Genomic DNA, 20,278 nt, shown 5'->3' on the forward strand with positions numbered 1-20,278 from the left:
TTAAAAGTCACCATCTGTCAATCACGGCCTATTTTGCATGGTCTTTATTTTCAAGCTAAGCTTGTAGGTATATATGTTCCTACTACTACTATTACTATTATGGGGATCAACCAATGGGTTTTACTATTCGGTAACCACTAATTCCCGAGTCTTTGACTTTAAACTCACTAACTAAATTATCATCAGAAAGACTTCAACATTGAGCCCGAATCATTATTATTCATCTAAGCTTAAAGCCTTGTCCCATCCATACTACATGAATCCCATTCAACCCCCTATCCGTTTTTGTCAGCCCCCAGAATTTATCGTAAATCACTTCTTCTATGTCTAATAGTTTTCTATTTGCTAGATCCATCTCTAGATCTCCAATACATTACACCACCCATCCTAAATCCACATCCTCTACTCACAAAAGAATGCCCAAAAGTGGACACATCACAAATTTATGCCACGTGTATTCCACACATGAAAAACATACAATGCTTTTTGAAAATTCAACCATGTTGAGAGAGAGTGGCACAAAACATTCACGTTCTTAGTCTACATTGGTGTATTTACTCGTGATTAGACCTGTTCATGGACCAAATAATCCAATGGGCTGGATTCTATTTGGATCAAGTTTCGACATTACCTACCTAGTTAGCATCCCAAGTACGAAACCAAGCACCCACTATGCCGCTATGGATCAAAGGGTATTGGGACGATAAGCCCTTTCAACCAAGGATATGGATATGTGATAAGGATAAGGTGTATTCAACTTCAATCACATCTCATTTTTATCTCCTCTATTTTTCTAATTCAAAACAATGTGGACGAAAGGAGATGAAAGGCCACTCAACCGCCCATTGCCTAGAAATGAAATGCAAGGCAAATCATTACATATTTACATCAAAAGCAAATTGCAGCTCCTCTGTTTACATTTTCTCTCTGTTTTTTACTTTTGTTGAATTTTGTTGCAAAGAGCACTTACGTGAAAGCTCCATACAGTGAAAAGGGTAGACGTAGATCTAATAAAAAGAAACGAAGTCATTGATGATGTTTGGTTTGGTGACTTGGAAGATTGAAACAAAGTGCTACTTCATTTTATATTTTTTTGGGTAAATTACAGACTGCCACCCAGTATTTTGGGTAGTGACACTTTATCTCCTGAAACTTTCATTTGTAACAAGGATGCATCCTGAATTTTCAGATTTCAACATTTTGCCCCTTCCTTGCTAACAACCTTGACAGTCAAGACAAAATTACTAAAATGTTCATTCAAGAGCTTGATGAGCTGAGAGAATAAACATTTTAAAAGCACAGTATCTCTTGTTGTATTTTTAGTTTTTTTGCAGTAATTAATGTTTTCTATTTTTTTTCTTTTTATTTATTGTATTTGTACAATTTTCTGTTTTATTTTCCTCTCTTCCCTTTTTTGGTATTATCTACAATGTCCTACTTTTTTCTTTATTTTCCAATTTTTGTTTTAATTTATCAATTTTCTGCAAAATGGTTTCATAAAAGGAGATAAGGGCAAATGGCAATTTGTGGTTTTAGAAATGTTTAAACACACATCGACAGTCACATGAGAATCTTTTAGAAAATTAAACAACAGAATGTTAAAAAAGAGGGGGGCAAAGTGCTGGAGTCTGAAAGATTTGTCACAAATGAACGTTCGGGAGGTTAAGTGTCACTACATTGTACAAGGTGGCAGTGTGCAATGTATTCTTCTTCCTCTTCTTCTTCATGTAGGGTCTTCTTGTAATATTAACGCATAAAGAACGCCCTACAGCAGAAACATGCACATAATGCCAACCAAAAAGAAGCTCAACAATAATTTCTTTTATCCTTTTTTTACTTTTACATCGTTTCTATCAACCAGTTCTTGCAGTAAGGCCCCTTTACACACAGTCTGCATTGTGTGTACCTTAAGGATCATACCAAATGAAAGAAAAAAAAAGATGGATTAAAGACGAGACATTATAAATGAAAAACAATATTAAGTTAAACATGGCACAATTTAGTGTATATCTTTGTGTGTGCTGCAACTGTTGCAGCAAATGCTCTCGATACCCATCCTGAATCCCCATGGAATATCCGTGAATTTCCACCAATCATGCAAGCTTGCTTTTTCACTGGTCCAACCATGAGAAAGAACAAAGATCATACTCAAAAGTCAGTAAAGTTACCATAAAGCAACAACATTGATATAGAAACTAATATCCCTGTATATTTCCATATACAGGGAAATCATTAAGCCGTTTCACCTATATTTAGCAGACAATCTACACTCTAGTGCATACAAAATCCAGTTGGAGGAGCCTACTTTGGAGACTTACTAATTTGACATCTCAACCTAAATGTATTGTTCACAAGAGTTCTTTTTTTTTTTTTTCACCCAAAGCAAAATCAACATCTTTTTGAAAGCTAAAGCAAAATCAACAGAGACAATAATTATGTTCTTTGTTTATTTGCTTGCACATTCAAGATAAATAGAATGGCCGGTCCAATAACACAAATCCTGTTGCCATAAAGTTTCTGTTTTCATGTTGGTTAAAGGAGAGATGAAGTGGATTTAGAGTAATCCTTGGAAATCAGCCCATCACGGATCTACACTTTGTAACTATTATGGAGCCAGTGGTTTCCGTGGTTCAAATTACCATAGTTCATCTTGAAAGGAACCCTATTAAAGGACATTAGTGTTGAGATCTTACCTGGTTGATGTAGCGCTGATTGCATTCAAGGTTCTAAATATCGACACAGGCCGATACACCGTGCTTTTTTTTATGTTTCATTTATTTTTTTTTCAAAACCGGTTCAGAGGGGTTGGTTTAAGTCCCAGCTACCCTCTGAACCATGGTCTGACCTGATACAACCCCTGTAGGGGCATATCGGGAAGCTCTCAGCACAATACGTATCGATACTTTGAACCTTGATTGCACTGACCCAAACTGATGCAGGTTGGTGGTTACTTCGATACTAATAGATGTGGGACTGAGTTTTTCGACTACCCTAAAACGACTCCAGGGGGGCAGGAAGGGTACAGAGATGATTATTTATTTTAAGGATAGATAAGAGGTTAAAAAGGTTCCTAGTCAAATCACTAAGGACAGCATATTCTACCTAGAATAGTTAAAAAACAGAAAACTCAATAACCAAGCATGATAATAAATTTTTTTAAGGAAATTTACGAAAAATATTTAGAACGGATTGTATGTAACGGTTGAATTTGTTTTGATTTTGTGCAAATTTCCCACAGAAAAGACAAAAAAAAATCCCTATTCCCTTCATAAGAAAACTACCGAAGTTCCATAAACCAAGGCTTTAAATGGAGTTTTGAGATGAAATTTGGTAGGAAGAAAGGTTGGTAAAAACTTACAGGGGACAACCTAATAGGAGGGCATTTGGGTTTGGCACAAAAGAAAAAGAACTACCAAAATGGAAAACTTCAAATTCTAACGCAAATTAAAGAAAAATTCATATGAGCTCCTCAAAAAATATTATATAAACTCCTTTAATAAAGAATCTGTGAGCTGGTGGACTGGTTGTAGTAGAAATAGTTGCTTGCAGAATTGAAGAGAAGATAGAGGGAGAAAGAAAAGAGGAAAGGTCATGTATCACTCAACAAGAGGCCTAGAATCACTTTAACATTTATCGAATTATCCACCATAAATATGTTATTATACATAAAAGTTCACTCAATCATCATTCATTGACCATGCTTTTGTGCTTGGGACAAATATAGACACTATAGGGGTGGTGGCCAAACCTACTACAAAACTAAAAAATAGAATTTACAAAATTGTCACTATCATAATTTAACGTGTCATTCAGTACCACTAATTGACCTCCAACCATGGAAATTTTTGCTTTCCGGGAGGGGGGGGGGGGGTTTATTTAGTATGACCTCCGAAAATCCTCCAAAAGCAGCACTTGGATACAGCTAGACCTGTTCATGGGCCGGGTAGCCCGACGGCCCGGCCCACACCCTGGCCGGGCTTGGTCATATAATTAGGCCCGCGGGCCTGACCTCGGGCTTAACACAGTAAGCCAGACTGTGTTTCGGGCCGGGCTCGGGATTTGTCAAAAAAGCCTGGCCCCAGCCCGGCCCGGCCCAACTCAGTATTATATATTTTATAAAATATATAATATGTATTTTATATATTATATTATTTATTAAAATATATATTTATAATTTAATATATATATATATATTTTATTCTTTTCTTTATAATTTCAATCTATCTCTCTCTTTATTCAGCTGCTTCAACATTAATAATAATAATAATATAGGCTAAATTTCGGGCCCAGGCCCAGGCTCGGGCTTCGGGCTTTTTATGAGGGCCGGGCTCGGGCCCATATTGTAGGCCCGATGGTCGGGCCGGGCTCGGGCCTTAAAAAAATTTGTTAATACACAATAAAAGCCCGGCCCGGCCCATGAACAGGTCTAGATACAGCACACCTGACCGCATACAAAGGTTTTTAAACATTTTAGACACTAATGGCACTCGTGAATTGCAAAACCTTAACTGTATTTCCTCATACTTGAAGATTTGTTTAAGATAATAAAAACCGTTAACATTATTAATGAATTTATAGTCTATTAAATAATAATAAACAATAAATTACTTAAATAATAAATAATTATTTATTATAGACATTTATCAAAGGTTACAGCATTCAGATTACAAAACAGCTTCACTGCATTTAAAGATCCAGAAAGGCTAAAAAGCAATTTTTCACTACTCAGCTCAAAATTGTTCTCAGTAACGTTTTTTGCCTTCCAGAGATTGAAGTTTAGATTTACGAAACACTACCTAACTCAAGGAAAGATTCAATAACTCCTGAACTACTTAACCAATCATTATGAACTTTTAAATACAACTAAATTATGATAGAAAAAAAGAAACATTTAGGTTGGACTTCACAAACATGTAAATGACCAAAATGTTCCTGTTGTCTAAAACTAAATACAGAAAAAGCGTTAGTAGAAAATTCGAGTTCTGACTATTTAATTCCTGCAGCACTAGTCTAATTACTTTTTGCATTCTTAGTAAACTTTGAAAGATGAATAACAGATAAAGTATGTTCCCAAGTTTTTTAAGGGGTTTAATGGGATACGTTTGTTTTAAATTATGTCTAACAACATATTTTCAAAAGTGTCTTTTCAGAGAAGATCAAAATTATTGTTTCTTTCATAAGCTATTTTTGGTGACTACTTTTCAATGCAGAAGTTTCAATACCAAAAAAAAAAGGAAAAGAAAAAGCAGATACAGAACAAAATGCAATCTATTTTTTAAAAACAGACGAAGCAAAGATACTCTTATTTGTCTACACAAAAGCTTATTCCCATGCACTGATAGCTTTAGTGTGTTTTTGGGATATAATAATGCTAGGAGTTAATATGGAGAAAATCTACAGAAGTCCCTCACTTGGCACCAGAAGAGTAGCATAAGTTTTAACAGGAAAAGTTCAATCAAGACCACTGCATATGTTCAGTAATCAGCTTCTCTTTCGGTTAGCAAGATTCTAGTGGTGAAGGTACATCCGGGATCAGGTACAATGTGAACTTCATTGTCCCAACCCAAAAATGACGATAATATTTATATTTATGTGTGCGTATGTGCAGGGATGAGAAAGATGATTTTGATGACACAACTAGTTTCTTTATGTAAAATATTATTATGTGATGTCTATTTATTATGTCTGTGCGGGCAAATATGAATTCCCATAACAGCCCAAAACCTGATTTCTTGCATAGGTGAGGTTATGGTTGAATATGTTAAGTTGAAGATAGGGTTCAGACAGTTCAGTCAGTGTTAGAATTGAGGATACATGATTGGGCTAGATTTCACCTCAGCCCAACCCAACCTGGCCTGATTTGAGCTCCTTATTGGTGGAGATGATTCCCTCTTAATTTTGTTCCCAAGGCTTTGCATCCAGGCCTTACTTGCCGTATCTAATCTTGTAAGATCAGTGTAAGTCAAGTGTTGCCTAGGTGTCAGCTGGGTCATTGCCAAGGCAACCAAAAGGTCCGAAATAACTAGGTGGATGGTGCAGATACAAATATCTTATGAGGGACAAATAATTAATTGAATATTGTGATGGTGACAATGTTTTTTTACATTGGGATCAGAGTGTAGGTAACATTTTATGCTCTAAGAACTACGAAAACCAGTGGTGAATGTTGTGATAGTGACAATGTTTATTTACATTGGGATCAGGGTGTAGGTCACATTTTATGCTCTAAGAACTAACAGAACCAGCAAAAACACTGTAGCAAGCGAAGCTGTTCAAAATAAAAGATTTAGAACCAATGTATTATGTGAAGACTTTCGAAAACATCAATGATTGCTTGGAAACATAAGGAGAGATGGAATCAGATTGAGATGAATTTCTTGATGTCATCCCATTAGACAAAGTAGTTCAAATTAATAAAAGGATAGATATTGAGGTGGTGGTTGGAAGAGAAGTTCAAGAAGGGAAGGGTTTGGGTTTGTTCCTTTTCAGCAGTGAAGAGCAAGAAAAATATTTATGGTACTAGGATAAAGAGATACAATTAAATATTCCGAATCCACAGGTTAGGACTTAAATATGCAAGTTGTTTTAGGGGGAGGAATTGTCAGGAGGGAATAGACAGATCGTTTTTGAAGATTTTAGAAGAGGTATTTTGTTAGGGGTAGTGGCAGTTTTGTTTGGGGCATATGTCTTTTGTTAGGTGAGGATGGTTGCAATCCTTTCAGGTGTGAAAAGGTTACCTATGATGGGAAGATGGAGCATGTTTTTATGGAGCTGTTCTTGATAGTTAGGGTTGATAGGTGTGTCAGTGTCTTTTTCTCTCTTTGGTGATTTCTTATCACTTCCTGCAACTTCTTTTTATTTTAATATAAAAATTTCGTTTGCTATAAAAAAAAAATTAACTAATTACGCCCCTTCTATATATTATGTAGGTGTTACAACCCATTTTTGGTCCATGGGAGTGTATGCATATCTGAATATTAGAGATCATAATCTAATTCATTTATGTTTTCTTTTGGGAAACTTACAGACTACCACCCTGTACTTTGGAGGTAGTGACACTTAAACCCCCGAATGTTCATTTGCGACAAAGACCCACACTCAACTTTCAGATTCCAACACTTTACACCCGCTGTCATTTTGTCAGCTAACTTCAGAAAAGATTCTTATATGATTCTCACGTGCATGTTTAAACATCTCTAAAACCCCAAACTACCCTTATATCGTTTTATGAGACCATTTTGTAGAAAATTGATAAAATACAACAAGCAATTTCATATTTGAGAGGTAATGAAGCTTACCATTACAATCCAGAAATCAGCACCCAACTGATATGGAGAACAAAACTAGTATATATAAGAAACATCCCCTTCTTTATCCTTTTCTTCTGTCCTTCAAGTTCCAAATCGTGGTACTTGCTGCAGCAAAGGAGAGCTAGTTGACTGTGCTACCAAATGCTCTGAGCTTGGGGATGATCTTATTGTGTGGTTAACAACTGGATTGCCAATTGCTTGTCTGATCGTGTCTTTAGCACTATTTGCATTGGTTTGAGAATGAGATGATTCCATCAATGCGCGTATCTGATCCAATAATGTGTTTTAGTAATTCTCTAGTACCCAGATGCATGGAATGTAACATAAACACAATGAATATCATAACAAAAAGTAGGGAAAAAGAATAAGATTCCAAAACTACCATCCCAAGACGCCTATTGTGAAGATCGCCTGACAACTGCAAGTACATGATGTATCAAAATTAGATTCCTAAAAGTCAAAAGAGAAAGAACATTTGCATAAAATTAAATGCTAAAATATATTATCAAAGAGCACCTCCAAGAAAACATATCTGTGAAAATAAAGGCAATAAACTAAATACAACATAAAACACATACTATATCAGTAACTAAGAAAATGCACACAAATTATAAAAAAAGGTAGCAAATAATAAATGCTTTTGGCATCTCATGGAGAAACAATCCTGTTTGCATTGCACCTAATAGTTGGAAGTATTCCTACCAGGAGAGAGCATTTTGTTTTGGTTGCTTGGTGATTTTTGGACGTTGGACCACCATAAACCCAGGGGGATACTTTTTCCATATTGATTTTAAATGTACTTTAAGATTATGTATAACTTTCAACTTCTATCATTCATCATTAAATAAGCATCCATACCCCATTTTCTGAAGACCTTTCCTGTGCTGTTGCACTAGTTTATACCTAGAACCTGGATAAGTCTATACTACCAAGGAACCATCCTGCACGAAAAAATCAGGTTGGCCAGGGTGATGCAGGAAGGGTTTTGTGCAATTGGTTATCCTTTTACATGAAAATTGCTATATTTCATATTTTTTCTATTTTAGCTTTTTTGACAAAAGAATGTGCTTAACAAATTTAACAGGTTATGCACATAGCCACATGGACACAAAATCGAAAAGGCACAGTATCATCATCAGAAATCTTCTGGCATGTCCTTGGAAATCCACCAACTTCCTTCTTGCCTACTTTCTCTAGACACATTAGATGTGAAACCTTGACTGGAAGTCTAGCTAAGTAAAGCTAGATTCTGAGAAGATGAATGGTGGAGGGAGATCCCCTTCTCCTAAAAGTGTCCTAGACTCATTGATCATCTTCTTCCATGACCATCCAATTTCCTTTGTTTTTTGAGTTCTTCAAATATGGAATTCTGGGGTGACAAGAAAGATTGGCATATGCCAAATGTTAAGTTTCAATGTTCTTTTGGAACCTTAGAAGTTTTTTCCTTGCCAACGGAAGGCAGGGACAAACTTATTTGCACAACTATTTTTTTGTTTTTTCAATGTGTTTATTTGTAGTACTATTTCTTTCCCTATTAACAAAAAATAAATACTATTTCCTTCCCTCATAAGGAATTGTTGAATGCTTCTACTCTCCCAAAGATACGTACATACTGCTTAAAAGTAGCTCACCAGAAAATTTAGTTTCTAGAGCGGGGGTTTAGTAACTACACTGGGACCTGCCCTTCCTGTGTAGGCAGTGGCAATTTGGTTTCTATTTGGGGTGGGTGAGTTTAATGACTTAATTGTACAGCCTTCTGTACTTTCTGATCTCTTTTTCTTCCCTTGAATTATAATAAAGTTCTAATATTTTTCAATGCTTTTTTGGTTGGATAACAGGTTACAAGTGCCTTGCACCCAGCACCCCTTTGCATATTGTTAGCCTTGACTAACCACCCCTTAAATGCCTACACTAGTATTGTACCCCAATACAAGTTATTTATACATACACCAGATTTTGTCAAGCCATCCACTAGGAGGTTATCTTACCTTGGAGTGTGGCTGAAAATTAAAATCAATTTCTGAAAATAGTTTAGATTTTTTTTTGATAAGTAAGATAGTTTCGATATTTCCCTTAGCATGTTTCTATATTTTAATGATCCTGCTTCATTATAATTCACTTATTCAATTACAACCTTTGAATCTTCTTCAACTTGTAATCCCTTGTAGCTGAGTGACTTAGCCAGCTTGAGACAATACAGCATAACCCATAATTCTGCCCTGATTGTCTCTATTCCCTTTCAGACCTGAGTAAATTGTTTCCAGCTTGTGCAGAAGAAGAGTATCACACTGTGTTTTTATTTCCACATGCTTCCAACTTGTGCCTAGCTTATAGAAAGATGGTGAACCACCTTTTTCATCCACTAGAATTATGCATCTAAAATCTGCAAAACACTTTTAGCATTTCTGGTGTCCATTTCTTGACCTTTTTTTTATCAGTAATCCAGTTCTTAGTTCTTCAGGATGTGCAAAACTTCCTTCAAGGGTTTCTATTCCAACCAAAATACCCTCAGTGACAGGGATAAGGTTATGCAACAATGCCTTCTGCATGCAGGTTTTTTATGCATCTAGAAGAAAAGGAATACAAGAACATTTTAGAATAAGGTGAGAATATAGTCAGTTATTGATCTGGTCAATATTCTATTGGATTATAGTTGACTCATACAATAGTTGTCCAATATTGCAAGACTATCCTCACAAGGTACTGGCAGTCATCCCAGGGATCACCTAAGGACACCATATGTTAATTTTGATGAATATTCCCTAAACAACCCATACCTGTCAAGAAGATACGATATGTGCAGGTTTCCACACTATGTATATGACCAGAACATGGATATGTCAAGTGGAGTGTGGAGAGTGTACCATCACATTACAGAGGTGAAAGCATATATATACAGATGGTACAATCTTCTATAATATTCTTCAGTCTTCACATAGATACATGGAGCTAGGTCATTGCTCCTAATAGAGCCCCACTTCAGCAAACCATTCAGAATGTTTGTTTCAGTCTTCAAGGAGTGGAACATAGGATTCTTTTTGAAAGATGTAAACTTGCGGCTAGAAAAGGAGGGGAGCTTCTTCAAAAAAAACAGAGAATTGATGAGGTTGACTTGGGCCTTAACGACAAGGCAGGGAGCAGTGATGGGGTTCGAAAAGTCAAAAATAGTAGTTTAGAGAAGGAGTGGTTCTCTTTTTTCTCTCTTTATCTTAATGGAGTTAAAAATTTTATCTTGGAATGTTAGGGGATTAGGTTCAGGAAGAAGAAGGTTGGTGGTGTGCGGTACTCTTAGAAGATCGAAATCTCAAATTGTGTTTTTGCAAGAAACTAAGCTGGAAGCTATGGACCGGTGTAGTTAGGAGTATTTGGGGGGATGGTCAAGTTAAATGGAGGGCTAAATCAGCCACCAGCAGTGCTGGAGGTTTACTGACTCTGTGGAACCCTATGTTTTGTAAACTTATTTCCTTTAAAACTGGCCTCTTTTCATTATCAGTGATTCTGGAGTTTTCGGATGGGAATCAGTACCAGATAATTAATGTGTATGGCCCTTCAGTTGTAGGCTTACAGAGTCTTTTTGGAAGGAGTTGGTTGTTATGAGAGGCTCATTTTCTTGTCCGTGGATAATTTGGGGGTGATTTCAATGCCACCATATCCTCTGATGAAAGAAATTCTAGAAACAGAAGGACAAGGGAGATGAGTTTGTTTGCTGATTTCATAAACAATTTTGAGCTTATGGACACTCCTTTAGTAGGAGCTCAGTATACCTGGATAAATAACCACGAGATTCCTACCCTGGTAAGGCTGGACAGGCTTCTTATCTCCTCAAATTGGGAGGAGGTCTTTCCGGATTTTAAGCAGATTGCTCTTCCTAGGCCTGTTTCGGTTCACACCCCAATCAGCTAGTTTGTGGTGTCCGGGAAAAAACCAAGACACCTTTCAAGTTTGAAAATTCATGGTTTGAAGAATAAAGATTTATCTCTTTGCTGAAGTCAGTCTGGTGTGGGTGTCAAGTGGAGGGTACTAGCTCCCATATCCTTGCAAAGAAGATGGGAGCAATTAAAGAAAAGGTCAATATCTGGAATTTGGAAAACAAAATTGATCTAGAAACCAAAAAAAGAGCTTACCTGAATACCATTTCAGAAATTGACAGAGCTGAAGAGGTGGGTCCAATCTCAGAAGAATTGAGACAAAAAAGGGTTCAGGCAAAGACAAAATTTGACAAGTTGACAGTGAAGGAAGAAATTAAATGGAGACAGAGCTAAAGTAACTTGGGTAAGACTAGGAGACAGAAACTCACATTTCTTTCACAAAATGGCCAATGCTCGAGTCAGAACCTCTTCAATCAGCAAATTGGAATGGGAGGGAAGAGTTGGGAATTCAGTTGCTGAAATCAAAATGGCAGCCTCTTCTTTCTATAAGAATCTTTACAAGGAATCTTGGGACAGAAGACCTTTCCCTTTGGATTTAGTTTTCAACCAGTTAAGTGCAGAATAGAAACAGCTTCTGGAGAGGCCCTTTTCTGAAGAAGAAATTAAGGCAGCAATTTTTAGTTTGGATGGTGACAAATCCCCTGGGCCGGATGGATTATTTAACCTATTTTTCATCAAATGTCGGCATTTTGTTAAATCTGATTTGCTTAAGGTTTTTCAGGATTTTCATGATAATGCTTCTCTGCAAAGAAGTCTTGATACCACCTTTATAACTTTGATCCCAAAACTGGAAGGGGCCATAAACCTCAGAGATTTCAGACCCATTACCCTATTGAACAGATTCTATAAAATTCTAGCAAAAGTGTTGGCAGAAAGAATGAAGCAGGTGTTGAGTAGTATAATTTCAAACAACCAGTTTGCTTTTGTTCCGGGGAGGCAAATACTTGACTCTGTCCTTATAGATAATGAGCTCATTGACTCGAGATTAAGAGAGGGAACTCCGGGCCTTGTAGTTAAGCTGGACATAGAGAAAGCCTACAATCATGTTAATTGGAGGTGTCTGGATCGTGTGCATGAGAAAATGAATTTTGGTCAGAAGTGGAGGAATTGGATCAAAGTTTGTGTTTCCTCACCCAAATTCTGTCTTGATAAATGGCTCTGCGGGGTATTTTGAAAGTTATAGGGGTCTTAGACAGGGTGACCCTCTATCACCCTTGCTCTTCATTTGTCTAATGGAACTTCTGTCCCAATTCTCCCTTAAGGCTGCGGCTAGTGGGCTTTGGGATGGTTTTGCTATCGCCCCAGAAGCAGAAAAGATCAACATTTTGCAATTTGCAAATGATACCCTCTGTTTCCTAGATGCCTCAACTGATCAATTGGAGCTCCTACTTGGTGTACTGTGCTGGTTTGAAGTGGTTTCAGGTCTAAAAGTTAACCTTCATGAAAGCAAAATCATTCTGGTGGGTCCTGTTCCAAACTTGGAAGATTGTACTAGCTTTTTTTATCAATAAACATGTATTTTATTAAATTTCAGATTGTAAACAATTTATACAACTTGGTGATGGGAGTGTTGATCCCTTTAATTACTCTATTCTATCCCTCATTACAGTGCAGCCCAAAATAGGTGTTGTCTCAATGCCCCTTGTTTTGCTAAAGCATCAGCTAGCCCATTTGCACTTCTTCGGACCCATTTAAATTCAGCCTCAACCTCCTTTGCTATCTTTTCCACTTCCCTAATCACTTGTTTAAACGTTCACGGGGTACGGCTACTGTTTGCTGCCCAGGAAATTACTACTTTTGAGTCCCCTTCCACCTCAATATCTGTATCCTAACTGTTTGGCCAACTTTAACCCTTGTAGTAATGCCAAAAGTTCAGCCTTCGGTGAGTTTCCGATGCCAATCAGTCCTAAGAATAAACCCAATATCCTCATTTCAGAATTTCTGAATACTCCTCCTACTCCTGAAACGCCCAGATTTCCAAAGGAGCTCCCATCAAAATTTAGTTTCACTTTATTGCCTTCTGGTGGTTTCCACTCCAACCTTACTTTTTCTCTTACTCTTGATGATTGTGTTATTTCAGGCCAGGTTCTTAGAATGTTTGTGACCGAGAAGACTTGAAACTTGAAAGCTAGCCAGGGTTTTACCCAATGAGCTACTTTCACCTTGATGCTATCAATAACTTCCTCTACTGCTCTGCTTTTTTCCGAGAAAATCCCGTTATTCCTCTCTTCCCATATTACCCAACAAATTGCTGCCTTTGTTGCTTTCCACGTTACCATCCCTCTTTTCTTTTGTTGTCTCAAGAAGTCACGGTTGAAGAGTCCTGCCACATCTTGAGGGGGAACCCACCTACAGCCAAAGAGAGTACAAAAGAATTCCCAAATTTGGAGCACAAAAGAACAAGATGTCATTAAATGGGATAGGATCTCACCACTTTCCTTACACAAAGAGCACACATGAGGAGAAAGGAAAATGTATGGTCTTCTTCTCTGCAGCATATCACAAGTGTTTACCTTAGCAAGGAATATTTCCCAGCAGAAGGCTTGAATCCTTGGGGGAATAGGCTTGCACCAAATTTCTTTCACAGGCAAATCCCCACCTAGAGGGTTGGGGGAAGCAAGTACTGAAGAAGAACAAGAAAAGAGATCGTCTGGAGAGCCTACCTAGATTCTAGAATCTTCCAGCGAAGGGTCCAAGTGGATTTTCCCTAGAAGGTCCAGCAATAGGATTAAAGACTCATACTCGTTTTCCCTTAGTCCCCTTCTGAGGCCCAACTTCCAATTCACACCATTTGGACACTGTGCTCCCAACATGGATATAGCTTCCCCCTTGATCTTTAAGTGGGGTTTCCCCTACCCAAAGATCTTCCCAAAATAGAATTTTATTACCTTGTCCCACATCGAACTAGATGGAATTGGGGAAAGTAGAGTAGATTTCATGAATTGCTTTCCAAGGAGAAGCCAAAGAACAGTGAGGGGAGATTTTTGCATCCCAGCCATTTCCGTCCACCCCATGAATGCTCTCCATTTCTTTGTGCCATAGTCTATCGCTCTCAAAGGGAAACCTCCAAAGCCATTTACCTAGTAGAGTTGTGTTCCTTAATAGGATGTTCCCAATCCTTAAACCCCCTTGTTCCTTAGGTTTGTTAACCTGCTTCCACTTGATCAAATGGTCCTTCCTTTCCTCTCTTGAATCCCAAAGGAAATCTCTTATATACTTCACTAAGCACCTTGCTACCCTAGAAGGGATTCTAAAGGTTGAAAGGAAATAGGTGGGGAGGTTTGCCAGTGTGGCTCTAATCAAGGTTATTCTTCCACCCAAAGAAATATAATTCCTCTTCCATAGGGCTAACTTCCTATCAAACCTTTCTAAAACTGGTTTCCAAAATCCAACTGACCTAGGGTTTCCTCTTAAAGGAAGATTGTGCTAGCTTGATGGCCTGTCAGGTGAACTTCCTTCATGTGAAGTATCTTCAGTTCCCCTTGGGTCTAAGTGCTTCTCTTCTGCGATTTGGGATCCAATTATTGAGAGAATGGAGAAAAAACGAGCCTCCTGAAAGGCTAAATACCTGTTTGTTGAAGGTAGAGTGACTCTTATCAAAAGTACTTTGGCCAATCTTCCCACCTACTTCCTGTCCCTCTTTCCCATTCCAACCAAAGTAGCTAAGAAGCTTGAAAATCTTCAAAGGAATTTCCTTTGGAGGGGATGGGAAGAATAGCAAAAAATTCATATGGTGAAATGGGATCAAGTTTGCTTGCCTAGGGAGGAGGGGGATCTAGGCCTAAGAAAGTTGAAGGTGCTAAATTCTGCTCTTCTGAGTAAGTGGTGATGGAGGTTTGCTGCTGAAAGAAATTCCTGGTGGAGGAACTTAATTGCCTCTAAGTACGGGGTGGATTGGGGAAATTGGAAATCACAAGATCCATTCCCAAATTGGAGTTGCTCTGTTTGGAAAGGTATTCTCAAAAGTCTACCTTTGATGTATGAAGGTGTGAGATTTAAGGTGGGTAGAGGGGACATGCTGATGTTTTGGAAAGATCCTTGGTGTTTGGATAGACCTTTAACTGAGGCATTTCCACTTCTTTTTCAATGTGCAGCAAATCAAGAAGTATCAGTGGTGGATTCCTATTCTCTCTCCAATAACACAGTGATCTGGAATCCTCAGTTCAGAAGAAACCTGTTTGATTGGGATGTAAATGGGGTCTTAGAGCTGTTGGACCTGTTACAGGGTCAGATTATAGATACCAACAGTGAAGATGAATGGACCTGGATCTGGAGTAGGGATGGCTGCTTCTCAGTTAATTCCCTGACTTCTAAACTTAGAAGCACTGGTGGGGTTAACTTCCCCTGTAAGCAAGTTTGGAATCCTAGTTCTCCCTCTAAATCCAACTTCCTGGTGTGCACAATGGTACTGAACAAATGCCTATCTAAAATCAATTTGGATAGGAGGGGTCTTCATCTCCCTTCTCTGATGTGTGGTCTTTGTGGTCTATTGCTTGAATCCACAGGCCACCTGTGCATCCACTGTCCTATCTCCTCTAGCGTGTGGGATCATTTCCTCAGGGTTGGACTTTGCTGGGTCATGCCAAGTTCAATCGAAGACATTCTGTTTAGCTGGGAGATTACAGGCCTAAAAAAAAAAAAGGAAAACTAATATGGAAGACAATTCCTGTGGCTGTTCTTTGGGTAATCTGGTCTGAGAGAAACAGGAGAGTTTTTTGTAACAAGACTAAGAGCACTGATGAGATAGCACAGCAGGCGGTCAGCAAGCTGATTTCTTGGGTGTCTGTTACTCCTGACTTTAAGAATAATAATGTTCCCAATTTGTTTAGTTCCAAGTCCATTTGGAGTCTGTAACTTGGCTTAGTGCTCTGTCTAGTCCTTTTGTGGCTAGCCTTCCTGTTGTAACTTGTACTCCCTGTTTTAATAAAATCTTGCTTTACCTTTCAAAAAAAAACAAAAAAAAAAAAACCTTGACTTCAAAACCTGTACTGATAATCAATCAACTTCCACCCTTTCTTTTTCTTCTTTTCCTAGGACAAAAACAGGGTCTCATCAACTCAGCCCCTATATTTCCTGAACTTTCTATTCTTTATTCCTTTTCTTCTCATGAATATGTTGGTTTTCTATTTTTGATATGAAGTTCATACTTTTTTGATGAATAACTGACAGAATTTTATTAAAGATTGAAGTACACATGAGGTTGGACACACCCATTGGGATAGTTACCCTCATACATCTCCACAACACCTTGTCTTGTCTGCTTTGGGTGGATAAAATATGTATCAGAGAAAAGGTTTCTTAGGTCTGTTTTTTTTTTTTTTTTGAACTGTAAATCCAGCTGGGTCCTGCAGTTCAGACCCCAAAGTTGAAAGCCCCCCCCCCTTCCCAACAGGTTTCTTAGGTCTGTAGGAGCTGTCCCAGACTGCAAGAAGAAATAGATCCAAATAGCAATCACAAATTGGCAGGAGATTAGTAAGTGAGATGTATTTTCCCCAGTTTTGCAGAGAAGACAAATGTGTGGAGGAGATAAGAACCAATTTGGCATTCTCCTCTATAAGTTTTCACATGTATTGATTTTGTTGTGATAGACCTCCCAGTAAAAAAGCCCAGACTTTAGGAGGGGCAGGTCCTTTTCATATCACATCAACAAGGAAAGTTTGGTTATTATTTGGACCACAAGATAAGGCATTAAAGAACAAGGCAGAAGAGAAAGGCTTGAAGGGGTTAAGCACCAGATTATAGTATCAGGTAAGTTAGGCTCAATAAGAAAAGATTCAAGTAGATAAAGTAAAAAATGATTTCTGAATTTTCAAAGCCCCCAATACCCCTTCTCAAACCCAAATTCCAATTCACCCACAGGCTGGACTGAGAAAAACGGTTGGAAACCAGGCAATCTTTGTCCAAAACAAGAGAGAAAATAGTTGGGGCTAAATTTTTTAAGGGTTGATTCCCCCTACCAAATATCTTTCCAGAAAAGGGTTTTAGAGCTAGAAAGGACACCATACCTGATATTGGATAAGAACAGGGGGAGCAATGCTGATAATGGCTTTCCACAGTGAATAAAGAAAGAACACCATACCTGATATTGATAATGGCATCCCATCCTCTTGGAGATAGTCCATCAATGCTTTTGATAATTGTGTGCTACAATCTGCTTGAATCAATAGGAAATCACCATAGCCATTTCCCCAAGAGGGACTTACTTTTCAAAACAAGATTTTTTTATAAGTTTTTTTCAAAACAAGCTTGTCCAACCTTAATCCACCCTCCTTTTTAAACTTACCAATTGCCAACTTATTAAATGATCCCTTTTATGTCACCCTGTTCCTACAAGAAATTCCTCGTTATTTTTTCTAGTCTTTTGGCTATTGAGCTAGGGATGCTAACCACAGACACATATTAGATAGGAAGGTTACTTAGGGTGGATTTTATTAAAATAATTCTACCTCCAGGTTATATGTACTTTCTTTTCCACAAGGAAATTTCTTGGGAAATCTATCAATTACTTGGTTCCATAAAGACTGGGCTTTTGGATTTTCTCCAAGAGGCAAGCCTAAATATTTGATTGGCCACTGACCTGAACATCCAAAGACATATCTTCTAACAATCTCCTCTTCAAAGCTCAAGCCAACTATGCAACTTCTATCCAATTTACCTTCAAGTTGGAGATTTTCTTGAAGCATTTCAGAAAGAACTGAATGTTTGTTACCCCTGCCTCTCCCGTGTCCCTAACAAAAGATAATGATATCATCAGAAAACAGAAAGTGGGAGAATTACTTGATCACTCCCTATATTCTCCAACCTTCAAAGAGACCCAAAGAATCTGCTTTCACCAATATCACGCTGCGAGCATCTACAATGATGGTAACGGGGAGAGGGGGTCTCCTTGCCTAAGACCTCTTTTAGCTGGGAAGTGGGAAGAAGTCTTTTGCACTCCCATTCACCAAGATGGAATAGTGACAATAATTGCAAACATCCTTTGATCCATTCCCTCTACTGCTCTCCAAATCCACAACTATCAAGTGCCAAATCTAGAAAAGACCAGTCCACGTCATAAACTTTCTCCAAGTCTATTTTACACACCCAGCCCTTGCATCTAGACCTCTGCATCTCCTCAACAAATTCATTTGCTATTAATATTTGGTCTGCAATTTGTCTATTCTCAATGAAAGCTCCTTGATATTGGGAGATTATAGGGGGGAGGACATGCTTCATTCCAGAGGAAAACACCTTGGAAGTGACAAACATGGCATCAACTCCTACATTAATGATTTCTCCTTCATGAATTTCCTTTCAAGCAGAAAGAAAAATCAGAGGCAGAGATGATTAACCTTGTAGTAGAGGCTTTAAAGGGTTGGATATCAATATCTAATAGTTAAAGATGATCTATTTTCTGCATCTTTTTTGAGGGTGGATTTTTTTTGGGAGTTCCTAATTGGGTTTATATCTGTACAGCCTCACATTTACAAGATATACATCTTTTGATACTAGTTCAATACAAGATACTTTACCTTTTCTCGAAAGAAAGAAAGAAATTCTTAAAAACATCCATCAGATCATCTTTTATGACTTCCCAAAATTTTTGGAAAGAAGCCTATAGTGATTTAGTGAATCCATCCGGGCCTAGAGCTTCTGTTGCATCCATCTCAAAGACAGCTTTTTTGCACTTCTTCCTCAAACTGCTTTTCTAGAGATCCCCCTTAGCCTTGGCCATTCCAAATCCATCACTTCTTGTCTGGAAGGTGGAGAGGTGCCATATAAGTTTTTGAAGTGATCCACCAAAATCCTTGAAATTTCCTTTTGATCAGTCACCTCCACTTCATTGGACTAACCTGGAGTTGTGATTCTTTTTATTCCTGCCACTGGCCAATTCGTGGAAGAATATAGACTTTCCATCACCTTCTTTTAACCATTTACTCCTTGATTTCTGGCTCCCAGGATCTATCTTCTCTTCTCAAAATTTCTTCTAGGTCTTTCTTCTTTCTGTCCCCTTCAAGCAACTTTCCTTCACCTTCCTTGAGGTCAATTTCCTGAATCTGATTTAAGATTCTAGATTTTTCCACCTCTAGATTTCCAAAGACATCTGTATTCCACACCTTCAGAGCCCCTTTGATCTTCTGAAGCCTCTTTCTGAATTTATGACCTTTCCATCTACCTTGAACTTGCTCAACCCACCAAGTTTTTATGATGGGTAACAAGGAAGCCACATATTTCAAATCTAGAAGGTTAGGGACCCCCCCCCCCCAACTATCCTCTTGGAAAATCATGATTAGGCAATGGTCTAAAATTGTCCTAGGAAGGGCTAAACAAGAAAATCTAACCCAATGTTACTCCCAATCCACAGAGAAGAGAAATATGTCCAATTTGGAACAAGTGGGATAGCTTTGGAAATTGGACCAAGTGAATTTGGCATGTCCAAGGGGCAACTCTAGCAGGTTATTCTCGTCCATAAAAGAGTTGAATTTCCTCATGCTAGTCAAGATTGGGTGATTTTGGTTTGCTGACTCATGGAAAGATTACTGATAATTACTAATGAAAGATGATTACTGGTTGATACAAAACCTAGGGAATTATCATATTACTTAAAAAAAAAAAAAAAACAAACACCTAGGCACCTAGATGCCCCTCTGTCACCTACCCTGGACTTTTTTTTGAAGACAAAATGGTCACCAGGAGAATGTAGTTAGGTTGTCACCTACCCTGGACTTGGCGCCTTGAAAACGGCTGAAAAAACATTATATACCACCAGGAGAATCAAAATTCAAAGATAAAGAGAGCAATCGAAGGAAAACGTGAATGGAAAAATATAGAATACCAAGGGGGAGAAAAAGGCATGGATATACATATAATCAAAAAGCAGCTTGATGCAAGTGGTTGTCTTGATTTTTTAAGGAATATTTTGCCCACTGCCGCCGCTAGCCTCTGTGTGTGTGGGAGGGGAGGGGGGAGAGGAAGGATGTTCAACATTTACTGGTGGAATGCAGTTTATCTTACACCATCTGGTCTCATGTTTTGAAGCTGTTTGGTGTAACTGTAAGC

At 38.1% G+C, this 20,278-nt stretch overlaps 1 protein-coding gene across 2 annotated transcripts in view; it reads right to left on the reverse strand.

Moving 5' to 3' along the window:
• Positions 1 to 1,801: 1,801 nt before the first annotated feature.
• Positions 1,802 to 20,278, reverse strand: part of EER4 (Transcription initiation factor TFIID subunit A) — a 33,306-nt gene continuing 14,829 nt past the window's right edge. For both annotated transcript variants that reach the window (XM_010258492.3, XM_010258493.3), the window contains exons 7-9: positions 7,693 to 7,728; positions 7,299 to 7,577; positions 1,802 to 2,114 (exon numbers count right to left, since the gene is read on the reverse strand). In XM_010258492.3, coding sequence (XP_010256794.2) covers positions 7,392 to 7,577; positions 7,693 to 7,728 — 222 coding nt within the window. In that variant the 3' untranslated portion in view covers positions 1,802 to 2,114; positions 7,299 to 7,391. The remainder of the gene's footprint in view (positions 2,115 to 7,298; positions 7,578 to 7,692; positions 7,729 to 20,278) is intronic.

This window comes from Nelumbo nucifera, chromosome 2 (genome assembly GCF_055504915.1).
Source record: "Nelumbo nucifera cultivar China Antique chromosome 2, China Antique-T2T, whole genome shotgun sequence".
Lineage (NCBI taxonomy): Eukaryota > Viridiplantae > Streptophyta > Magnoliopsida > Proteales > Nelumbonaceae > Nelumbo > Nelumbo nucifera.